This window comes from Orcinus orca, chromosome 11, assembly GCF_937001465.1.
Source record: "Orcinus orca chromosome 11, mOrcOrc1.1, whole genome shotgun sequence".
NCBI lineage: Eukaryota > Metazoa > Chordata > Mammalia > Artiodactyla > Delphinidae > Orcinus > Orcinus orca.
In genome coordinates this window covers 25,498,325-25,520,452 of record NC_064569.1, presented here as the reverse complement: position 1 = coordinate 25,520,452, position 22,128 = coordinate 25,498,325, and the positions used below count along the sequence as shown (strand labels likewise).

Genomic DNA, 22,128 nt, shown 5'->3' with positions numbered 1-22,128 from the left:
CACTTTATAGAGTCCAGTTAACAATGTGTCTCCGTGCCATCATTAAATACGATTTCCCTGGTCACTGGCCAGCGGTAGTCGACAAGATAGACTATTACTTGCAATCACAGAGCAGTGGAAGCTGGCTTGGCAGTTTATTATGTCTGTATCAACTGGTGAAGACATATGAGTAAGTTGATTTCTATTGGCTGAAGATACCAGCCTCCTGTTACTTAGAAGAATTACATTGCATAGAGGGGTCTGCTATGGGTGTTCTACAGAATCAGGTTAGATTGGGAAATGTTGGATTAAACACAGTTAAACATGTTTATTTACTACAGTTTTTCAAAGAATCTTTAATCTGCTAATGTACTAATCTCTAAGTTAGTGCTTCTCAAACTTATTTGTTAGTTTCAGAGGACCATTTATTAACAGTTTTCCTTGGAAATTTTAACATTTATATTTAAGTAAGCACATCATTAAGTAAACATTTACCTTTTTGGATGCAAGGTAGAAAATGTTCAAGTTTCTTTGCTAGTGACTTTCTTTTCTATAAAAGTTGCTTGGGAGGTGTGGGACTAGTGTCACATTTAATAGCATTGCTTTCTAGCTTCTAAGGGGATTGCTGCTTCTGCATGCAAAGTCCTGTAGTCTTCCTTCTAAAATGATTTTTAGAGTATATTTTAGATTTATACCTGTTAAAATGACCTAAGAGCACCTAAATTTGTGAACTGTTTCAACTTCTCAAAGTAGGGTGGTAGATGGACAAATGTTTTTTCCACCACATCATTTGTTACATAATAGGAATGTCTATTTGAACTGTTTATCAACTTGTATTTTATAGCAAGAATTGTGGTATGTGAAAACTAATTTAAGTACTAGAAAAATTCATGTAGGAAAGTTGCAGAACTGTCTTGGATTTTTTTGAACTAGTCTAAATCTTTCTAGAAAGATTTTAGGTATTCTGCCTAAAACAGGGATATGCTTTTTCAAAGTTCCTTTCAAGTTTATTCTAGCAATCCAAACAGAAAAATGTAAGCTAGTGTTTGGAATGTTATAGCTTTATATAGTTTAAAAATATTATTTTTCATTCATTGTTTATAGCTCTTTTGTGGGGGGGGAGAAATTATTGTTCTCTCTTTTTGTCTTTGCTCATGTAGATATAAGAAAGCAGAGGAAAGAGAACCTCTTATAGCAGCAATGCAAATATTTCTGCCTCGTATTCAGCAACAAATCATGCAGCTCCTTTCTGATTCCTCACATTATTCTGTATTAATACAGAAGCAGATCCTGAAAATCTTTTATGCACTTGTGCAGGTAAGTTTCTATAGCAGAAGACAAATATTGTATTTCTGCCTGGTACATAGAAAGTGCTCAGTAAGTGTCAGTTATTGTTAAAAATTACATATTGTATATTCTCACATGTATTTCTTTAAAAAAATCCTTATGAGAGAACAGACTTTGAGAGGTCAACTTAATTGTCCAAGGTTATCTGAGTGGCAGAGCTGAGATTCAGTGTCCATATGCCTTTCACCCCCAGTGTCTGAAGTCTGGGTATGGAAGAAACAATGTAGTTAACTTCCCTGAAACCTGATAATTTGACTAATCTGTCCATAGCATTCTGCCTGTAGATTAGTTATGATTATAGGAGAAGAGGAAGGAAAAGAAGAAAGTTCCTTTTTTTTTTTTTTTTTTGCGGTACGTTGGCCTCTCACTGTTGTGGCCACTCCCGTTGCGGAGCACAGGCTCCTGACGTGCAGGCTCAGCAGCCATGGCTCACGGGCACAGCCGCTCCACGGCATGTGGGATCTTCCCGGACCGGGGCACGAACCCGTGTCCCCTGCATCGGCAGGCGGACTCTCAACCACTGCACCACCAGGGAAGCCCTGAGAGTTCCTTTTTTTAATTGGGAAATCATATTGATGGTAGTTTCTTTGCATTTGACCCATTTAAAGCTAACAAACAAGATTGAGTGCCTCATTTACCTTCATTTAAAATACTTCCTTTTTCTTACCTGAAAGCTATAAAGAACATTAATATGGAATGTTTTAAATATAAAAATATTTAAAATTTAATCCTCAATAGACTTGGGTAAGTTATTTCGATCTGGGTGGAGAAGAATAATTGTTGTCAGTTTAAACTGTTTGATGTTGAATGGATTAAGGCTTTATTTCATGCTTTCTAGTTAAATTAGTCACGGCAAGAGGGTAGTTTCATCAGGCTGGAGAGCCAAGATAGTTTGGTTTTGTTCTTGGCTTCTCTCTGACTTAAGTATTTTCATACTGTTCTAGAATATTTCACTTGAATAAAGATTTATATTTTTAGCCTCATCTTTTAAACTTTTAATAGAGATAGTCCAAGGCAGATTTTCCTTGTTTTTTTAGCTTAGCCTTTTTTGGGGGAGACAGAAAGGGAAAGGAGGCACATCTGAGAAAAGAGAAGAAACTAGACTACTAGGAAAACATTCCTTCATCCTCTTTTTTCTTTTTTTTAAAGTAATAAGGTAGGAAGATGTATGGTGCTTTTGTTTTTGTTTTTCTGTTCAGAAATCTTCCTCAGGAGAATCACTTTTTGGCAAATATTTTTTATTCAGTGAGATGTTTTGCCATTAGATATAGTAATATCCCATTTATTCGGAGCCAGACTTCCCTTTCCCCATTGGGAGAAGCATAGCCAGGAATCAGTAAGTGAGACAGAGGCTGACGAAATAGTGTTCTTAAAACCTCTACTTCTACTTGGTTTGCTAAGAGAACAAAAATCTAAAATTTTTTTCTCAACATGTATGTGCTAAAAACCTAAAAAACCAGAAAAAAACCCTCATCATTTTAAACCATTTTAGTAATCTATTATGTGCTAATACAGTAATATTCTTTAGTGGGAAATCCTGGAAGCAAAAATTTAGAAGGCTTTAGGAGGCACAGTTACAGTGTTTATGGAAGTAAAAAGTGATTGTCTAACAATTTGGGATGAGGCAAAAAAATTTATGTTTTAGAAAGTATGACGCAATGAAATTGATTTTGTCTAAGCATTTATTAAATATTGTGTACAGGACTGTTGAATATTCCATACATATTTCAGAACTCGTTTGTCCAGAAGTGAACTCATTGTTACTTTCCCCCAGCCCTTAGCCTGCTCCTCCTATGTTCCCCATCGTAAAGCCAACTGACTCCCCACTGCATTTAGAACAAAGTGTTAACTTTTTCCCATGGCCTATAAAACCCTTCATCTCTTGCCTCATCTTATACCATACTTAGCTTTAGCTTTGTTCTTTGCATTCCAGCCATATGGAAATTCTTTCAGCTTCATGAGCAGGTCATGTCCTCTGTCACTTCTGAGCCTTTAAGGCACTGTGTTTCTGCCTGGAGCATTCTCCTTTCCCTTTATGCCCTGGTCAATTTGTGCTCCTCCAGGTCTTGGCTTGCATATCACTTCTTCCAGGAAGTTGTCTCTGATAGTAGCAGACTGCATTAGGTGGTCCTCACGGGTGCCCTTATCAACATTATACTGCTTTTATCTGTACTATTTATCATACCATATTGTAATTCCTTGTTTAAATGTGTTCCCCCTCACCCCCCCAACTAGACTGTGAGCTTTACTTAACATTATGTCCTTAGTGTGTAGTAGGTTTTGGACTGCATGGATGCAGAGGTGCTATGCCTCATCTTCTGTAGCTCAAGGTGTAGTAGGGGTGGGGTTGCACACTGTAATACAGTGGACTGTGATTTCATGCCACAGTGTAGAGGAAAGTAATTGAAAAAATGTTTCTTGAATGTTTCATGATGTAAAGATTTTCATTAAAGTCATTAAAATGAGTTTCCACCACAAAAAAAGATAATTATGGGAGGAGAAATTAAGGAAACACCCCTATTTACAATTGCATCAAAAAGAGTAAAATACCTAGGAATAAACTTAACCAAGGAGGTAAAAAACCTATACTCTGAAAACTATAAAACATTGATGAAGGAATTTAAAAACAATACAAAGAAATGGAAAGATATTCTGTGTTCTTGGGTTGGAATAATTAATATTGTAAAAATGTTCATACTACCTAAAGCAATCTATAGATTTAATGCAATCTCTATCAAAATACTGATGACATTTTTCATAGAACTAGAACAAATAATTTACAAAAGACCCTAATTTGCCAAAGCAATCTTGAGAAAAAAGAACAAACCTGGAGGTTTCATGCTCCCTGACTTCAGACTATACTACAGAGACACAGTAATCAAAACAGCATGGTACTGGCACAAAAACAAGCATATAGATCAATGGAACGGAACAGAGAGCTCAGAAATACACCCACACACCTATGGTCAATTAATCCATGACAAAGGAGGCAAGAATATACAATGGAGAAAAGACAGGCTCTTCAGTAAGTGGTGCTGGGAAAACTGGACAGCTACATGTAAATGAATGAGATTAGAACACTTCCTCACAGCATATACAAAAATAAACTGAAAATGGATTAAGACTTGGAAACCATAAAACTCCTAGAAAAGAAAATAGGGAGAAAACTCTTTGACATAAAGCATAGCAATTGTTTTTTGATCTGTCTCCTAAGGCAAGGAAATAAAAGCAGAAATAAACAAGTGGGACCTAATTAAACTTAAAAGCTTTTGCACAGCAGAGGAAATCATTGACAAAACGAAAAAGACAACCTACTAAATGGGAGAAAATATTTGCAAAGGATATGACTAATAAGGGGTTAATATCCAAAATATATAAACAGCTCATACAACTCAATATCAAAAAAACAACCCAATTAAAAAATGGGCAGGAGACCTGAATAGACATTTATCCAAAGAAGACATACAGGTGGCCAACAGGCACATGAAAAGATGCTGAACATCACTAATTATCAGAGAAATGCAAATCAAAACCACTGGATACCACCTCATACTGGTCAGAATAGCTATCATCAAAAAGTCTACAAATAACAAATGTTGGCAAGGATGTGGAGAAAAGGGAATCCTTGTACATGTTGGTGGGAATGTAAATTGGTACAGCCATTATGGAAAGCAGTATGGAGGTTCCTGAAAAAACTAAAAACAGAACCACCACATGATCCAGCAATTCTCCTGCTAGGTGTATATCTAGAAAAAAATGAAAACACTAATTTGAAAAGATACATGCACCCCAGTGTTCATAGTGGTATTATTTACAGTAGACAAAATAAGGGAGCAACCTAAGTGTCCATCGATAGATGAATAGATAAAGAGGTGGTGTATGTATCTACATATACAGAATGGAATATTACTCAGCCATAAAAAAGAATGAAATTCTGCCATTTGCAACAATGTGGATGGACTTAGTGAAATAAGTCAGACAAAGAAAGACAAATACTCTTATCACTTATATGTGCAATCTAAAAAAATAAAACAAATGAATGTATATAACAAAACAAACAGATTTACAGTTATAGAGAACAAACTAATGGTTAACAGTGAGGAGAGGGAGGTGGGGAGGGTTGAGATAGGGGTATGGGATTAGGAGACACTAACTGCTATGTATAAAATAAATAAGTAACAAGTATGTATTGTACAGCACAGGGAAATATAGCCATTATTTTGTAATAACTTTGAATGGAGTATAGTCTATAAAAATGCTGAATCACTCATATGCCCGAAACTAATATAATATTTTAAATGAACTATACTTCAAAAATAAAAAGATAATTTTATGAGGTAATGGAAGTATTGACTAACCTTATTGTGATAGTAATTTCATAATGTATATGTGTATCAAATCGTCTTGTTCTATACCTTAAACATACATAGTATTATATATCAATTATATCTCAATAAAGGTGGAAAAATGAAAAGTTTGACACACAAAGGGGTAAATGGTAAAAAATCACTTATCTAGAATCTCATGCTGAACAAATGATGCCTTACTGTATTATTATAACTTTTTACTTAAAAAAGTAGCTTAGGGACTTCCATGGCAGTCCAGTGGTTAAGGCTCCACACTCTGAATACAGGGGGCACAGGTTCGATCCCTGGTCAAGGAACTAAGACCCCTTGTGCTGCACAGTGCGGCCAAAAAAAAAAAAGCCTAGAGAAATAATTCATGGCATGTATATTTTCTAGATTTAAAATATTTAATTTACATACATATGTTTATAGAGCTGTTTTAAGTTAAATTTTAGGTTGAACCACCTGAAATTACTAATTTCACGGTCAGGTGTTAACCGTTTCATATATTTCAACCTTTCAGTATAGATGAATTGCTGATTTTTTAGAGGGGAGGAATTATTGTCTGATGTTGTTGTCCTTTGTTTTCAGTATGCATTGCCTCTTCAGCTGGTGAATAACCAAACCATGACAGCGTGGATGGAGATCTTCCGAACTATTATTGACAGGACTGTTCCACCTGTAAGAAAGGGCTTCTGTTCCTAAGAAGAATGGGGAAAACTTGGGTTTGGGTTATTTGTGGTAGATTGATTTATTATACCAGCCTGCTATTTAGAAAAAAAAAATTACTACTGTAATAAAAGTAATTAATGATACATACTCATTTTTAGAAAGTTCAGATAAAATTAATAAAATAATAACTAATCCTACTAAAAATAACCATTTTTAAAACTTGGTATTTATTCCTCTTGTCTTTTTTTCTCTACATTTATATACAACCATATTTTTTTTCTTTCTACAAAAAATATTACAGAATCTTTATAGGAAGAAGTGATTAAAAAGGGTATGCTGACAAAATCTTATTAAAAAGTAATTTAAAAGGGTATACAGAAAAAGGAGCATTAATGAAATTTGTTAGGAGGAGCAATCATATTTTATATTTGTAAAAATGGTATAGATAGGTACTGTTTTGAAGTTCATTTTTCACTTAAAATCTATTGTAAATATTTTGTATGATTTTGAAGTTTTTTACATTGTGTCATTTTTGTTGAATGCTTCATTTGCTAGATATTTAGGTTGTTTTAGTTTTTTAGTGTTTTAACTATAAGGATGTAGTTAAATTTTTATGCACATACATGATTATTTTGTTTGGATAACCTCTTAGCAGTGTTTAAGGCTTTGACAGATCTTTAATTAATTAGTTAATCAATTAATTGAAGTATAGATATACAATATTAGTTTCAGGTGTACAGCGTAGTGATTCAGTATTTTTATAGGTTATACTCCATTAAAAGTTATTAGAATGTAATAGCTATAATTCCCTGTGCAAGACTTTGACAGACCTTGCAAATGGCTTTCCAGAAACAGTGCACTGGCTTATACTTTAATAAGCAGTGACTGAGAATGTCTGTTTTGTTAAATTCTAAGTTTGCCGGTTTGATAGGTGAAAGATGGTGTCTCATTTTTATCTGTAGTTACAGTGATACTATATTTCATCTATCAGATTAACTCAAATAATCAAATTAACTAAATTAAAATATATCAAATATTTAAAATTTTGAGCTTGTCTCCAAATGGGCAGTATTCCTTCCTTTGCCCATATCTTGGGACAAATTATGTTGAGGTTTAGTTTATACCCATAAATGCACAGAACTTAGTGAACAGTTCAGTGAATTCTGACAAACATACGCTTGTGTTACTATCACCCAGATCAAGATATAGAAATTTTCTGGCATCTCAGAGAGTTTCCTTGAGGGATATGGTATTTTGTGTTTTCTTTTCTACTTATTTGGGCCTTTTAATGATAGAAGATAAAACAACAGCACTGGTTGGTTGAAATTTGCTTTGCTTGTTTAATTCCTACCTAGCAATCTATAAAGTAAGAATTTGCATTTGTTTGGCAGTCTGAATTCACATTTAATTTTACTTAATTTGTATCAATATTTATTCTGCCTTTGTTAGTCACACAAACCTTTTCATTATGTGGGAATTTTATCTGGGTGTTTTTGTCCTCCTAGGAGACTCTGCAGATTGACGAGGATGATAGACCAGAATTAGTCTGGTGGAAGTGTAAGAAGTGGGCATTACACATTGTAGCTCGTCTCTTTGAACGGTAATTCTGGTTATTAGATTTACAATCTATGGTTGGTATTTCAGTATTGGATATAATAAAATTGAATAGGTCCCTTGATGCTCTACAGTATATGATTATTTTTCTTTAGAGCAGCAGAGGGCAAAAAGTCACCCTCTGCTTTGTTTTAAAGCAGGCTTAACTGTGATCACTGGCTTTGAGATCATAGTAAGGTGAACAGTCTTCTCTGGATCTTTCTATTCTCTGTAAAAAGGATCGAGAAATGATATTTCTGTCTGAAATTTTAAGTATGGCCTGGAGTCTAAGTACAGCTTGTCATAATTTCATTTTGGGGCTTGTGAAAAAAAGGTAAAATGTTAGTTTCTGTCCCAATAGAATACATCTTTCAACAAGTATTTAAACTGGTGAGCATGCTTTGTTTCTAAAATTTGCAGTATTTAAACATTTCTCTTTGTATTTTAAGATATGGAAGCCCAGGAAATGTCACAAAAGAATACTTTGAATTTTCCGAATTCTTTTTGAAAACTTATGCAGTGGGAATTCAGCAGGTAATAAACTTACATTTTTTAAATAGAAGGGTGGTTACTACTGAAAGTAGTTAAGTCACTTCTATCCATTTAATAGTAGTTTACAAACATGTTAATACATATTTATAGGGGGATGAAATGGCAGCTCTGGGAATCTAATACAGTGCAGTCAGTTTTAGAACCAAGTGTCCTAGGGTAGCTACTGCAAGAATGTCCCTTCTAGACTCCTAGATGCTGGACTGAAACCTTTCAAGTCTGTTGATTGATACTTGTGTAGCAGTTGCCAGTATTAGATCAGGTTCTTCAGTTAACTTCCTGATCTCACATGAGTTTCTTACCCTCTATTTGTTGGAGCCCCACCTCTTTGTTCTAAGCTTTTATATCAGAAGATTTAGGTAATAGGAATTGATCTATTTCAAGAGGAGTTGAGCTCAGAAGTTAAGACTTTCAGCTGAGAAGTTACACATATTTGTGGAAGTTTGGGAACCATTCTGTACAGTGAAAATTAGGAGTTCTTGAGAAATAATCCAAGTTGATATTAATATTTACAAACTACAAAGGATAGATGGGCGTGAAGACTATCTGTATTGCCATTTGAATCATGAAATTTTTGTTTCTATTTCAACAAGTGAAATTCAGTAGTGATTGAGCATTGGCTGTGTCAGGGCTATATTAAGGAAGCAAAGATTAATCAGACATAGTAAAAGGCTTTCATGATACAAAGGGTGTTTCTAGATTTTTATAAATCTATGCAGATTAGTCTTCTTTACTGTCAGTGATAGAAAGTTCAAGCCTGTCATCTTAGATGGAATACTTCCTTTTATGGATTATCATTTTGACTAGTATCATTTTTTGGATTATCATTTCTAAAAATTACCTTGCAACAATTCAGGAAAGCTATGGCTATAATTTTCTCACAGATTATTTTGTTGGCCCATGAGAAAGTCTGTGGGGAAAATTGGTGAGTGATGAATAAAATTATATATTCAGCCATTCATTTTGGATACTAGGATAATCAGGGAGCTGGTTAGCTCTGTCTTCTGCTCTTTCCACTGCTGTTAAACCCCAGTAAGCATCCTAAAGTTGATGCCCTCTTCTGGTGTGTTCAGTAGAGGTTTTCCAGTGTCACATAAACATGTATGTACACACACATTTAAATTTCATGCTGTTGCATCCATGTCATAAACTGTTTGAACCTTGGTCATTTAAAGTATATATTCCTGATATTTTAAAACTTTTTTTTTTTAATCAAAAACTGTTCTCTTCTTTACTATTGTGTCTCATCTGCGACCACCTCTACTTTGTGTGAACAGCAACTGTATTAGGAAGAACTGTGTTTAGTAGCATCCATTTTTAGCCTGCATTGCAGAAGGAGTTTCTAGGTGATAGTAGGACTTCTGACAAATTTTATAAACCTGAACTTTATATAACTTGAACTGAATTCATGTTCTGAATTTATAAATTCTGTACATGTTTTAAAAGAACCCCTTTTACTTATTCAGCAGTTCAGTGATAAGCTTGCTGTAGTGAAGGGCTCTGGAGATCAGGAATTGGAAGACTTGGACTGTGTTGTAGTGCAGCCTCTGACTGCGTGTCCTTGGGTCCTCACAGCTGCTTTGGGCATGGTTCTTTCCTTAGAAACAATCTTTTTTTAAAAATCAATATTAAAAAAAATAACTTCTCAGTTTTGTGGTATTTCTACAAAGACTTTCCGTGGTCTGAGATTATAAAATAAAAATTTTCCACACTCTTTTTTAGTTACTATGTGGTTTCATTTTTTGTTGCTGTTGAAATATTTCCCTATCTGGAATTTATTTAGGTGTGAAGTTTAGTTAGGGAGCCACCTTAATTTTTTTCAGAGGGCTAGTCAGCTGTCCCAGTACTGTTTTTTGGATAACTTACCGTTTCTCTTCCAGTTGAAATGCACCTTTATCAAATATTAAAATATGTTTATGGTGTCTCTTGCTCTATGGATGTTTTCAGTGTTCACTTAGTCAAATCTGTTACTATTTGACAGGAGTCTTAATTTATTTGAAGAGCTAGTATGTGGAAGAGCGTATAGACTTATTTTGAGTAGTTCCACAGGTTAGAAGCAGGATAAATGGCTGAAAATCACAGTGAGACACCCCTCAGTTCAATATCGCAAGGACCTATCTAAGAATTAAAACAGCTTGTGTGCTGTCTCACAAAATATTTACTTCTCTAAAAATCTGTTAATTTTTATCTCTTGACTTCTGCGTTGGTTTTATGTCATGCCTAAAATGCACATCCTGTTAACTTTAAAATTGTTTATGTTTTCCTATGTTTTCTCTTCCTATTTTCCTGTAGGTACTACTAAAAATTTTAGACCAGTATAGGCAGAAAGAGTATATAGCTCCCCGTGTTCTTCAGCAAGCATTCAACTATCTCAACCAAGGCGTTGTTCATTCTGTAACCTGGAAGCAGATGAAGCCGCACATACAGGTTAGTGTCAGGGAGCAGCTCTCAGAAATCATTCTCTGGTTAAATTTTCTGGACAGGGTAAGTGTTAACTAATCCCATATTTTATATTTAATATGTTTTTGTTTCCATTAATAATTTCGAATGAATGCAGTCTTATATCTGATATGAAGGACCTGGAAATTTAAGTATTTGAGAAGAGTGAAGTTTTCAAGCTGTGTGAATTGGAAGACTTGGATTTAGTTAATCTTGCTTGGAATCTTATTTAGCCTCTGTTTCTCCTCTGTTAGGTCAGATAATATTTTTCTCCCCTTCTTACCTAAAGGTTGCTAGGATCAAATGAGGTATTTTGTATGATAGCATTTTGAAAACAGTCCCCAGGGCTCTACTAAGTTAGTGTTATTTTGCAGGAAATGCAGCCTGATACATGACCATTTTCTTTTGTGGGTATGAGCAAACAAGGTTTTTATTTCTTTTTGGATTGTTAAATACTATAAAAGAGTTAAAGTTTTCAGTTTTTATATCAATTGTGTACTTAAAGGTAGAATCAGCATTTTATTAAAGAATAAATCAGAATGAAAAATTATGGACCATTAATAAATAAATTAATATTTACATACAGATAATTTTGGGTAATTCAAAGATGTTAGGAACGGGATTTTTTCCTCTCAAACTATGAATTCTTAAATTCTGTAATCTCTAAGATGGTATCTAAAAAGTAAAGCAATTCTTTTACTTTGTCTTTGGTGTCTAGGATAGAATTTGTTTAGTGTTATCTTATTATAGGTCTTACAGATATTAGATCTTTTGCATTGTTTTCTGTGGACATTTTAATAATGTTTGCCTAATTCCCTTGATCAAATAGTGATTGGTTCTTTGCAATTAATAAAGATACAGATTTCATTTTATTTTACTGTGTGCCTGTAAAGTAAGGGTGAACTGTGATAGCATTTTTTTCTACTTGATGCCTTTGGCCTTATTTTTACATGGCTGTAATGTAGGAGTAAGAAAACTCTGATTATTAGGCTGAATTTTTTTCTCTTAGAATTACTTAATTTGGAAGAAGTGATAAGAGATAATTTTGTTCTTACATATGTAATTGTTAGAGCACGGAAGGGCTTGGTAGAGCATTAGCGGCAGTGAACATAGAGGCTGTTAGATGTGATTTTTTTTTTCCCCCCACTGAAGCCTGCGCTTGTAGGGTAGGAAATTAAGTTGTTGAAAATGGAAAAAGAAGAAAATGTTAATGTTGTTGAAATATTGACATTTAGGATCAAAATGGAAATGTAAAAATGTTCACAATAAGTAATATAATAGTAAATATAACCTTGGTTTGATATTTATTTCTCTTAAAGAATCAAGGTATGTTTAGGTATGTTTAATATTGATAGTAAAACTTTTATCCCCGCTCTTGCTTCAAAGAATAGCATTCATCTCTTTCTCTGTACCTTTAATCAATTGTGGTTTAAAAACAATCTTATGGGCTTCCCTGGTGGCGCAGTGGTTGAGAGTCCGCCTGCCGATGCAGGGGACACGGGTTCGTGCCCCGGTCTGGGAAGATCCCACATGCCACGGAGTGGCTGGGCCCGTGAGCCATGGCCGCTGAGCCTGCGCGTCCGGAGCCTGTGCTCCGCAGCGGGAGAGGCCCGCGTACCACAAAAAACAAAAACAAAAAACAATCTTATGTTTAACTTCTTCTGCCCCCACCTCTACCCCTTACCCCCAAGGCTTTTGCTTTCCTTCTTTCACTTTTGCCAACGCAAACTTGACAGAAAGATTAATATAACAGTTTGGAAAACTAACTTCAGGAAGGCTTTCATTATTTGTGTTCCCCAAATGTGAATAGTCTATACCCATTTGTTGTTTTGTTTTTTTCTCTTGTTAGAATATCTCTGAAGATGTGATTTTTTCTGTGATGTGTTATAAAGATGAAGATGAAGAGCTGTGGCAGGAAGATCCATATGAGTATATAAGGATGAAATTTGGTAATGGAGATGATTTTAGTCCTCATCAGTTCCTGGCTACGTAAAGTAATAGAACTAAATTTATACTTTTAAGCAGATTTTACTACTTTGTTAAATTCCCAGAGTTCTGCTTTTCACGATAAACTCTGAAACTCGTGAGAGTTTGATGTTCTGTTGAACCGATGGACTTGAGATGAAAAGCTGCTTTATTTGTCCATCCCTCTCATGGGTGCTGAAGCAGTCATGGAACCATCTATGTATAACTCTTTCTGTTGTGATGCTGATCTGCAGGGACCATTCCTTTCTGTGCCTTTTGGGATACCTATTTGTAGATTGGGTTGTTCTCAGTCTGGGAGATCCTTTGCATTTCTGCATATTTTAGGAGCACCCCAATTTAGTTTGCATCCTTAACCTAGGGACTGAGTATTCCACAGGGGAATGAGATTACTTCTGATGACCCCACTGTGTGGCCCAGTTCTCTGTGGGTCCTTTTAGCCTTGGATCTTCCAGGAAGCTGTTGAATTGTGTAGGTTGCCTCAGTTCATTCCCTTTTGTCACCAGTTTGAATTAAGCACTTCCTGGAGTACTCAGGCACTTAGCATAGGAAGATGTTATTTGTGTACCTCTGTTCCTCCCATGGTGAAGATGCTATCTGAGGGCAGGGACTTTATCTTACTTGCTTTATTTTGTATTCTCCATCCCTTCTACACCCCTACATTCCTCTGCAAGTTCTTGGCCCTAGTCTGTCTTCAGTGAATGTTGAAACAAATAATTGATAAGACTCGCACTGCCCAAGGCATGCTGAAGGTACTGTGACCACAGTGCTTTCCCCTTGTTGGGCCATATGTCTCTAGTTACTTGAGTTAAGCCTACTAATATAGATGCTAGATTATTGGGCTATGTTGTTTTCACAGTGCTTTGATTCAGTAAGTGAGGAAGCGCCTCTTTCCTTTGGAGACAAAGTACAGGAAAAGCAAGTGAATGAGAAACAATATTTACCACTGCTTTATCCTTCCATTCTATCATTTCTATTTGAAAATCATTGTACATATGCATGATTTATTAATTCCCCTTCCTAATGCTTTTGTTTTCCTAGTTTGCTTTGACAGAGCAGAATGATTAACTGGTCTTTCTTCTGTCTTTTTTAAGGCATTTTTTTAGTGTCTAGCTTTTCTATGATACCTGTTTTATAATGTGCAGTGTATTTGTTTAACTTTCAGAAGGCTACCATTATTTTACTTATTCTTCATATCAAATAAGAAAGTATCTCAGTTTTTAGAAAATATAATAGTTAAGAGCTGTGTGTGTTGATTGATAGAATTTACATTTTATTGATTAAAAGAGCATATGGATAATTCAAGACTAGCTAAAGTGCCTTTTTTCCTTAATCATTTCCTTCTGTAGAATGCAGTGGGTATTACTTAATATGTGTATTTTAGATAACTACTGGGGAGAACAATTACGTTATTAGTTTTCTTTTATTATTTTTGTCATGTGCAGTTATTTATATTAACAGAATACCCTTGTCTAAATGTATTGACTGATATTAATAATGGTGTTTTTAGATTTGGTAAAAACTGAAGGAGCTCAGGCTTTGATGTTAAGACAGCCTGGATGTGAATGCTGGCCTGGTTGCTTACTCACTGTGTGACTGTGGGCAAATTACTTAACCTATCTGAGATGGAGTGTTTTCAGCTATAATATCTTGTGTGTGTATGGGTGTCTATATGTGTATTATCAGTTTGTTTGTTTCTCTTACTACGTAAGCTCCATGAGAACCATTTTTGTTTGATATTTGTATCCCCAGAGCTTAGAACAGTGCCTGGCACATAGTAATCACTAAATAAATTTTTATTATTTTTTGATAGAGGTAAAGCATTTTTCCTATCCTCAGTGAAACAGATATGCCTAATATGTATTGTTTGTTTTAATGTGATTATTTAAAAGGACAACCTTTTAAATAACTAAGTATTTTAATAAACATTTGATATTTATTAAAATAAACACATATTTAAATATGTGTTTATTTTAATAAATATCAAATAAAATTTAAATGTTTAATAAATAACATTTAATTTAAATATTTAATAACTATTTAAAATATTTTAAAAACATTTAAAATAAATATTGTGCATGAGAGCAGTGATGATATATCTTTAGCTTTTTTGTGCTATAAACCAGTGTTATATGTTGACTGTTTTATTTCTTGGTTTTGGAATAGTGGTCAATAAGGTTTAAAATCTATAATAAGTAGTTGTATTTTTGCTAACATGGTTTAAACTTTTAAAATCTTAGATATTTTCGAAGATTATGCTTCTCCCACCACAGCAGCCCAGACTCTCTTATATACTGCTGCAAAGAAAAGAAAAGAGGTATATAGTTATTCTTTTTAAATACAAAACTGAAGGGTGGCCTGTGTTCATTTGACACTCTAATGAATGCCCCTAGTATTTGAAAAATTATGTTAGTAGTTATAATCTGTTACTTTAAAAATATTTTTCTATCCTTGTAAGGGAAAAGGAATATTTTGTTTTCTTACTTATAATTGCTTGATAGCATACAATAAAATGGCTTTATTTTTGAAAATTTGTACATCATATTTAATACAATAGTAAGGCAGTAAAAGTTCATATAGACTAAAATGGTTTCTTCTGTTTCTTTAGGTGTTGCCAAAAATGATGGCATTCTGTTATCAAATCCTAACAGATCCGAACTTTGACCCTAGGAAGAAAGATGGAGCCCTGCATGTGATTGGTTCCCTAGCTGATATTTTATTGAAGGTTAAGCTACTCAAATTTAATTTACTTAATAACACTGTGTAGCAGAGGCAAATGAGAGAATATGAAAGTTATGGATAATTTAAAACTGGTGACTTTCTGCATAATTGAATTGACTAAATATTTTTCTTTCCTTAATTAAAAAAATGACTTTTTTTTGATAGTTCCATTTTTATTTATTTATTTATTTTTAACATCTTTATTGATGTATAATTGCTTTACAATGCTGTGTTAGTTTCTGCTGTATAACAAAGTGAATCAGCTATATGTATACATATATCCCCATATCCCCTCCCTCTTGCATCTCCCTCCCACCCTCCTTATCCCACCCCTCTAGGAGGTCACAGAGCCACTGAGCTGATCTCCCTGTGCTATGCGGCTGCTTCCCACTAGCTATCTGTTTTATATTTGGTAGTGTATATATGTCAGTGCTACTCTCTCACTTTGTCTCAGCTTACCCTTCCCCCTCCCTGTGTCCTCAAGTCCATTCTCTATGTCTGCGTCTTTATTCCTGTCCTGGTCCTAGATTCTTCAGAACCATTTTTTTTTTTTTTTAGATTCCATATATATGTGTTAGCATGTGGTATTTGTTTTTCTCTTTCTGACTTAGGTCGCTCTGTATGACAGAATCTAGGTCCATCCACCTCACTACAAATAACTCAATTTCATTTCTTTTTATGGCTGAGTAATATTCCATTGTGTATATGTGCCACATCTTCTTTATCCATTCATCTGTCGATGGACACTTAGGTTGCTTCCATATCCTGGTTATTGTAAATAGTGCTGCAGTGAACATTGTGGTACATGTTTCTTTTTGAATTATGGTTTTCTCAGGGTATATGCCCAGTAGTGGGATTGCTGGGTCATATGGTAGTTCTAAAAAAAAATGACTTTTTAATCATCACTTTTTAAATATGAAAATGTTGCTGTATAAAAAAAAATGATACAAAATGACTTGTGTTATTTATTTCTAGAAAGATCACTCAATATCAAATTATATCTAAAGTACTATTTCTGTCTTGTTTTAAAACATGCAATATGTAGGTAAAATTTTACAAAATTGTAAATAGAAGTATATTGTGTAAGTCATAACAAACGTATTTTATTAGGAAGTGATTTTTACATATGAAAAAGACATTGGTAAGTTAAACTTAATTTCTGTTTCCTAACAGAAGAGTTTATTCAAGGACCAAATGGAATTATTGTTGCAGAATCACGTATTTCCATTATTATTGTCTAACCTGGGATACCTTCGAGCCAGAGTAAGTTTTCCATATTTCCATTATAGTATCTCGAAATCTTCATTTGTAAGTTAATTATTGAACTAAATATTTTTGAATAAGTTGACCTTTTACCACATACTGAGGCGAAATGAAGGCAATTAGAATGTCTTTTATGGTCACATAAGCTGAGTAAAGAGCAAACTAGTGAATAAAGGAATTCATAGATTTTAATTCCAGCTGTTTGTTTCCCCTAGCCTCACTTGCTGCATATGCAAAACATTCAGTGAGAGGGATGATGTTACAGCAATGGTACAATGTAAATTCATAAGCTGATTAGTGTCCAAACACTAATGGAAATTATATTTTGGCTAAAAACTTGATTATGATTTCCAGTATAATAGTTAGATATGCCTTAATAAAATGGAGAAAATAATAATCCATGTAAATTTATTTGTGTTCTAAGTGTATATTATTTATAGAAATAATATATTTTATGGAGAAATAAAAATAGAACTTTAATTTAAGAGCCTAGTACTTATTTTTATAACTGTATCAACCCAACAAAATGTCTTGCTAAAACCAATATATGTTAAAATGCCTTGTACACTCTAAAGCATTTTATAAACAGAAGATAATAGTCACTAGGGAAATACTTGTGTGAATGTAGCTTAGCGATGTGGACGGCACACAAGTATTTTTATAAGTAGACTGTTATTTCTGCAGACTCTGTGAATTGTATTTCTCTTGTTAAGTCTTTAGTCATTCAAAGTAATTACTGTCAGTTGTGTTTTATGCACATAGAGAATTTAAAAAAATAATATGATTCTGTGGTCTAATAGTTTAAACTTTGGTAATTTATGCAAAGTTAAATTTCTTCGTGTCTTGTGTGAGTGAAAAAATCAAGTTTGTTAAGCCAGTTAGTGTAAAGGAAAATAATATTTCGTTCATTTGTTGTTAAGACCAGTAAATGAATATCAGCATTGGTTGGTTCGTAGTGCTTTTGCATATAAATAATAAATAAGTTATGAATTGTAATATTTATTAAAAGCATTGACATGATTTCTTTTTTCAGAGACACTTAAATTTGGCTCTGTTTTCTTTTTCCTGTGAATAATGATATTGCATAAAGGTAATTTAGAAGTAATAAAACTGCCTTTATTATAAGAAGTCTGGGAAATCCAGAAGTTAGCAACTAAGGCTAATATGCTTCTCTCCAAAAACAAATAAATAAACAAATAGCACTTGGTAGAATTAATGATATTTTACTTAGTGAGAAGTTCTTATATGTGTGACATTATTACATAATGCCATAATCCTAATAGTTTCCTACTAACTTTTTTCTTGTAACATAGTCCTGTTGGGTACTTCATGCATTCAGTTCTTTGAAATTTCATAATGAGCTCAACCTAAGAAATGCAGTTGATCTAGCAAAGAAGAGCCTGATTGAAGATAAGGAGATGCCTGTCAAGGTTGAAGCTGCCCTTGCTCTTCAGTCATTAATTTCTAACCAGACACAAGGTAAAGACAAAAATTTTAAATTTAAAAAATTTAAAATAAGAACACACCTTTTAGAGGGTGTATTTAATTTATCCTTTTGACATGGTCTTCTCAAGTAGTTTTGTTCACTTCCTGCCCTAACAAAGATGAGTCCCTAAGTCTTAAGGTTCAGGGTTTGGATTTTTGAGCTTTTGCCCCCTCAGAATTTTATAGGAGTTTATTCTTGCCACTTTTAGGAGTGTCTGTTGACTGTGGTTTCCAGAAAAATTTTAGATTAGAAAAGAAGTTGATGATCGGTAGATGGGGAATCAAGAGACCTGGGGGTCTAGTTTTGATTGTGCTACCACCTTGCCATGTAGACCTGGGCAAGGCCCATGATCTGTTAAGACTTAGATGCTGTATGTTTAAATTTAGGGGGATTGGACTAGATGGCTTTAAGATTCCTTTCAACTCTAGGATTCTATGATTCCGCTAGTTCTGAAAGTAGCAAGTAGCATTTCTAGTGAGTGATAACACATATCTCATTTGTTTGTTTAGAAGAATGTTCTGTTCAAAATTCAAATAAACCTTTGAAAGTAAATTCGGCTTTATGAAGAACATGAACCTTTACCTCTATTCAACAGTGTTCCAGTGGAAGGACAGTATTGCATAAGCACATGTCGGGAGAAGGGTGATTAGAGATGGGGTGGGGGAGGGAACAGGCACATCAGTGTTGGGCATAGTCTTTATGTACATGATTTTTTATACTTGTGTCATGATAACATACTCGTGTTTGATAAGTCATGCTGATGACAGAGCACATGTGTAATTAGAATTTCTCAGTGGGTGCTATTGGCATTTTGGGCAGGACAGTTCTTTACTGTGCTGAACTGATTATCCCTATGTTACTCATGGGAAAATTGATACATTGGTGAATATTATTTTGGTACAGCTTTGTAACTTACTCACTGTGAAGCAAATATGTTATCTAGAAGCTATTACTCTGTGTTATTTACCTTGTGACCAAGTTACTTTCCTTCACCACTTGTCAATGGCTAATTTTTTTACTGAGTTTGTTTTTTATTGCATTAGCTAAGGAATATATGAAGCCACACGTGAGGCCTATTATGCAGGAGCTGTTGCACATTGTTAGAGAGACAGAAAATGATGATGTTACTAATGTTATCCAGAAGATGATATGTGAATACAGTCAAGAGGTAGCCTCAATTGCTGTTGATATGACTCAACACTTGGTAAGACTGGGCAAAGTTTTATGTTAGTTGGTATAAAGGCTTTGAATAATCTAAATAAATTAAACTCCCAGATCTGGAGTTCAGTTTACATGTAATTGAAATGCTAATATAAAAATATTTGCTCTGATAATTCTGACAGTTAATAATTTCTATATATACTTTTAAGTTTTCCTAGATTTTGGATTTATTTATTTAATGACAACCAGAAGTTAATTATTTGCTATCTGATTATAATAGCTAATATATATTCCACTTTAGTGACTAGATAAGGGAAAAATGCCCATGTTTAAAACATGACAGATTCTATCATTGATTCACAAAGTGCATATCTTAAAGTTTGAGCAATGCTGACATTTGGATGTGTGACACTCCCCCTTTTTTTTTTTTTAAAGAATTTATGTATTTATTATTTATTTTTGGCTGTGTTGGGTCTTCATTGCTGCACATGGGCTTTCTCTAGCTGCGGCGAGTGGGGGCTACTCTTTGTTGTGGTGCGCAGGCTTCTCATTGCGGTGGCTTCTCTTGTTGCGGAGCATGGGCTCTAGGTGCGCGGGCTTCAGTAGTTGTGGCACACGGGACTCAGTAGTTGTGGCTAGGGGGCTCTAGAGTGCAGGCTCAGTAGTTGTGGCGCACGGGCTTAGTTGCTCCGCGGCAGGTGGGGTCTTCCTGGACCAGGGCTCGAACCCATGTCCCCTGCATTGGCAGGTGGATTCTTAACCACTACACCACCAGGGAAGCCCGACAATGCCCTTTTGCTAACTTATAGAGAAGGGCGGGTATAGCAGTACTAATTGTTGAATGTGTTTGCTATTTTCATAGGCTGAGATATTTGGCAAAGTTCTTCAAAGTGATGAATACGAAGAAGTCGAAGACAAAACCGTAATGGCTATGGGAATTTTACATACCATTGATACTATCTTGACAGTTGTAGAAGATCATAAAGAGGTAGGATTTCTTTGTGTTTTATTATGTCATTATAGTAACTGAAATTTATATGATCACTGGTGATGAATTTTAAAGTCTTAACCTTTAAATTGCTATTTATGTTGCTGGATTTTAAAAATTACCCTCAAATTTTAAAGAAAAGTATTAAAATGATTGAAGGGAAATATTACATGTGGTTTTAAAGTATGTAGTATATCTCTTTGTGCCAAGCTTAGTTCAGTTCATCACATCTGCTATGTGCCGGGCTAGGTTTAGGGGGATATCAAATTGAATAAGACATGAGCCCTGCTTTTTGGAATCCATAGTCTGGTCTTCTTGGCAGAGAGAGACTGCCATTCAATCATGGTGGCAAATTTTAAATAATGGAACAAAATGCTGATGTGACAAATATCTGAGAATGGAAGGGAAGAAGAGCTTAAAACATCATCTTTCCTAAACTGAGTTCCAGAACAATATTGGGATAAGAATTTGTGCAAACATTTGTTAAGTGCTCTCAAATCCGTTAGCTGATAGAATGTTACTATGTCACCCTGCCATACAGTGCGTAATGGTAGTGTCCTTTTGCAGAAGCGGAAAACAAGGTTCAGGTAGTATCAAGAGTCTGAATCATGTTCATAGAGCTAGTAAGTTGTAGATTTGGGGTTGCAGTCAGTTGATATATCCTGATAATATGTCAGTTAATCCCTACCTAAAACCTGCTGCTCTCTTCCCCAAGTATTATATATTATATAGCCTCTACTTGACTGAGATTAGATTTGTGTTCATTACTTCTGTGAGCACGGTTGACTCGTTTGGCAATGATGGCAGCTCTCATTTTGTACAGTGGGACTTAGGAAGCAGGTGCTGGTTCTTTAAATAGCATTGTTAAACCCTGTGGCTGTTGACTTATCCTGTGTTTATCACATACCAATGGACACTTACCAGGTTCTTAAAAATGGTTCAGTTTTCTTCTCCTGGGCAGGGCTTCCTTTGCCTAAAAGGCTTAGTGTGAATTTTTTTTTCCATATTCATTATTGTTTTGTTGTGTCCTTGTTGAAACAGTATGGGCCTATCAGTAAAAGTGAGATTTCCAAGTTAAGTTACATGTATACTTAAGGATTATTCTTTCACTTTATATGTAGAACTTATATTTTAAATTTGAAGAGAACTTAGACATCGCCTTGTCAAGTTTTCCCAAATATGTGTGTGTGGAGGATGGGCAGTAGTAGAATGAGCAGCAGGGTTAGTTTGAAGACAAAACAGCATTTTATCTTTTTGTTTTAATTTTTAAATTCTTGATATTAATTTTATTTTGAATTTCACGTAAAGTTAAAGGAGCATGTGACCTTATTGTGATTATCAAGGGAGGCATGGGTTAAAATTGAGATGCACTAATCAAATCCAGCTTCCTTAACCTGCAGATGAAAAAACTTAAAGCCTTCAGCTAAATGGCTTTACCAAGGTCATAGGTAACTAGAGGCAAAACAAGGACTGGAATCTTGGTCTCCTGACTACCAGTCTTATGATTTTGAACTTTGACTTACTAAAAGCAAACTTTGAAAACAAGATTTCCTTAAAAGGAATATTTACACGTGTACAAATACTTAATGTAGGAAGAGCAG

The 22,128-nt window shown here is 34.5% G+C and overlaps 1 protein-coding gene across 3 annotated transcripts in view; it reads left to right on the top strand.

Annotated features, from left to right (window-relative positions):
- Positions 1–22,128, top strand: part of IPO8 (importin 8) — a 70,892-nt gene that overhangs the window by 14,164 nt on the left and 34,600 nt on the right. For 2 of the 3 annotated variants that reach the window (XM_004270881.3, XM_033430158.2), the window contains exons 4-16: positions 11–169; positions 1,140–1,296; positions 6,264–6,353; positions 7,850–7,944; positions 8,387–8,471; positions 10,779–10,913; positions 12,775–12,874; positions 15,149–15,225; positions 15,517–15,633; positions 16,803–16,892; positions 18,206–18,371; positions 19,422–19,582; positions 20,402–20,527. In XM_004270881.3, the coding sequence (XP_004270929.1) occupies positions 11–169; positions 1,140–1,296; positions 6,264–6,353; positions 7,850–7,944; positions 8,387–8,471; positions 10,779–10,913; positions 12,775–12,874; positions 15,149–15,225; positions 15,517–15,633; positions 16,803–16,892; positions 18,206–18,371; positions 19,422–19,582; positions 20,402–20,527 (1,558 nt within the window). The remainder of the gene's footprint in view (positions 1–10; positions 170–1,139; positions 1,297–6,263; positions 6,354–7,849; positions 7,945–8,386; positions 8,472–10,778; positions 10,914–12,774; positions 12,875–15,148; positions 15,226–15,516; positions 15,634–16,802; positions 16,893–18,205; positions 18,372–19,421; positions 19,583–20,401; positions 20,528–22,128) is intronic. The other variant, XM_033430159.2, reaches the window with a different exon arrangement.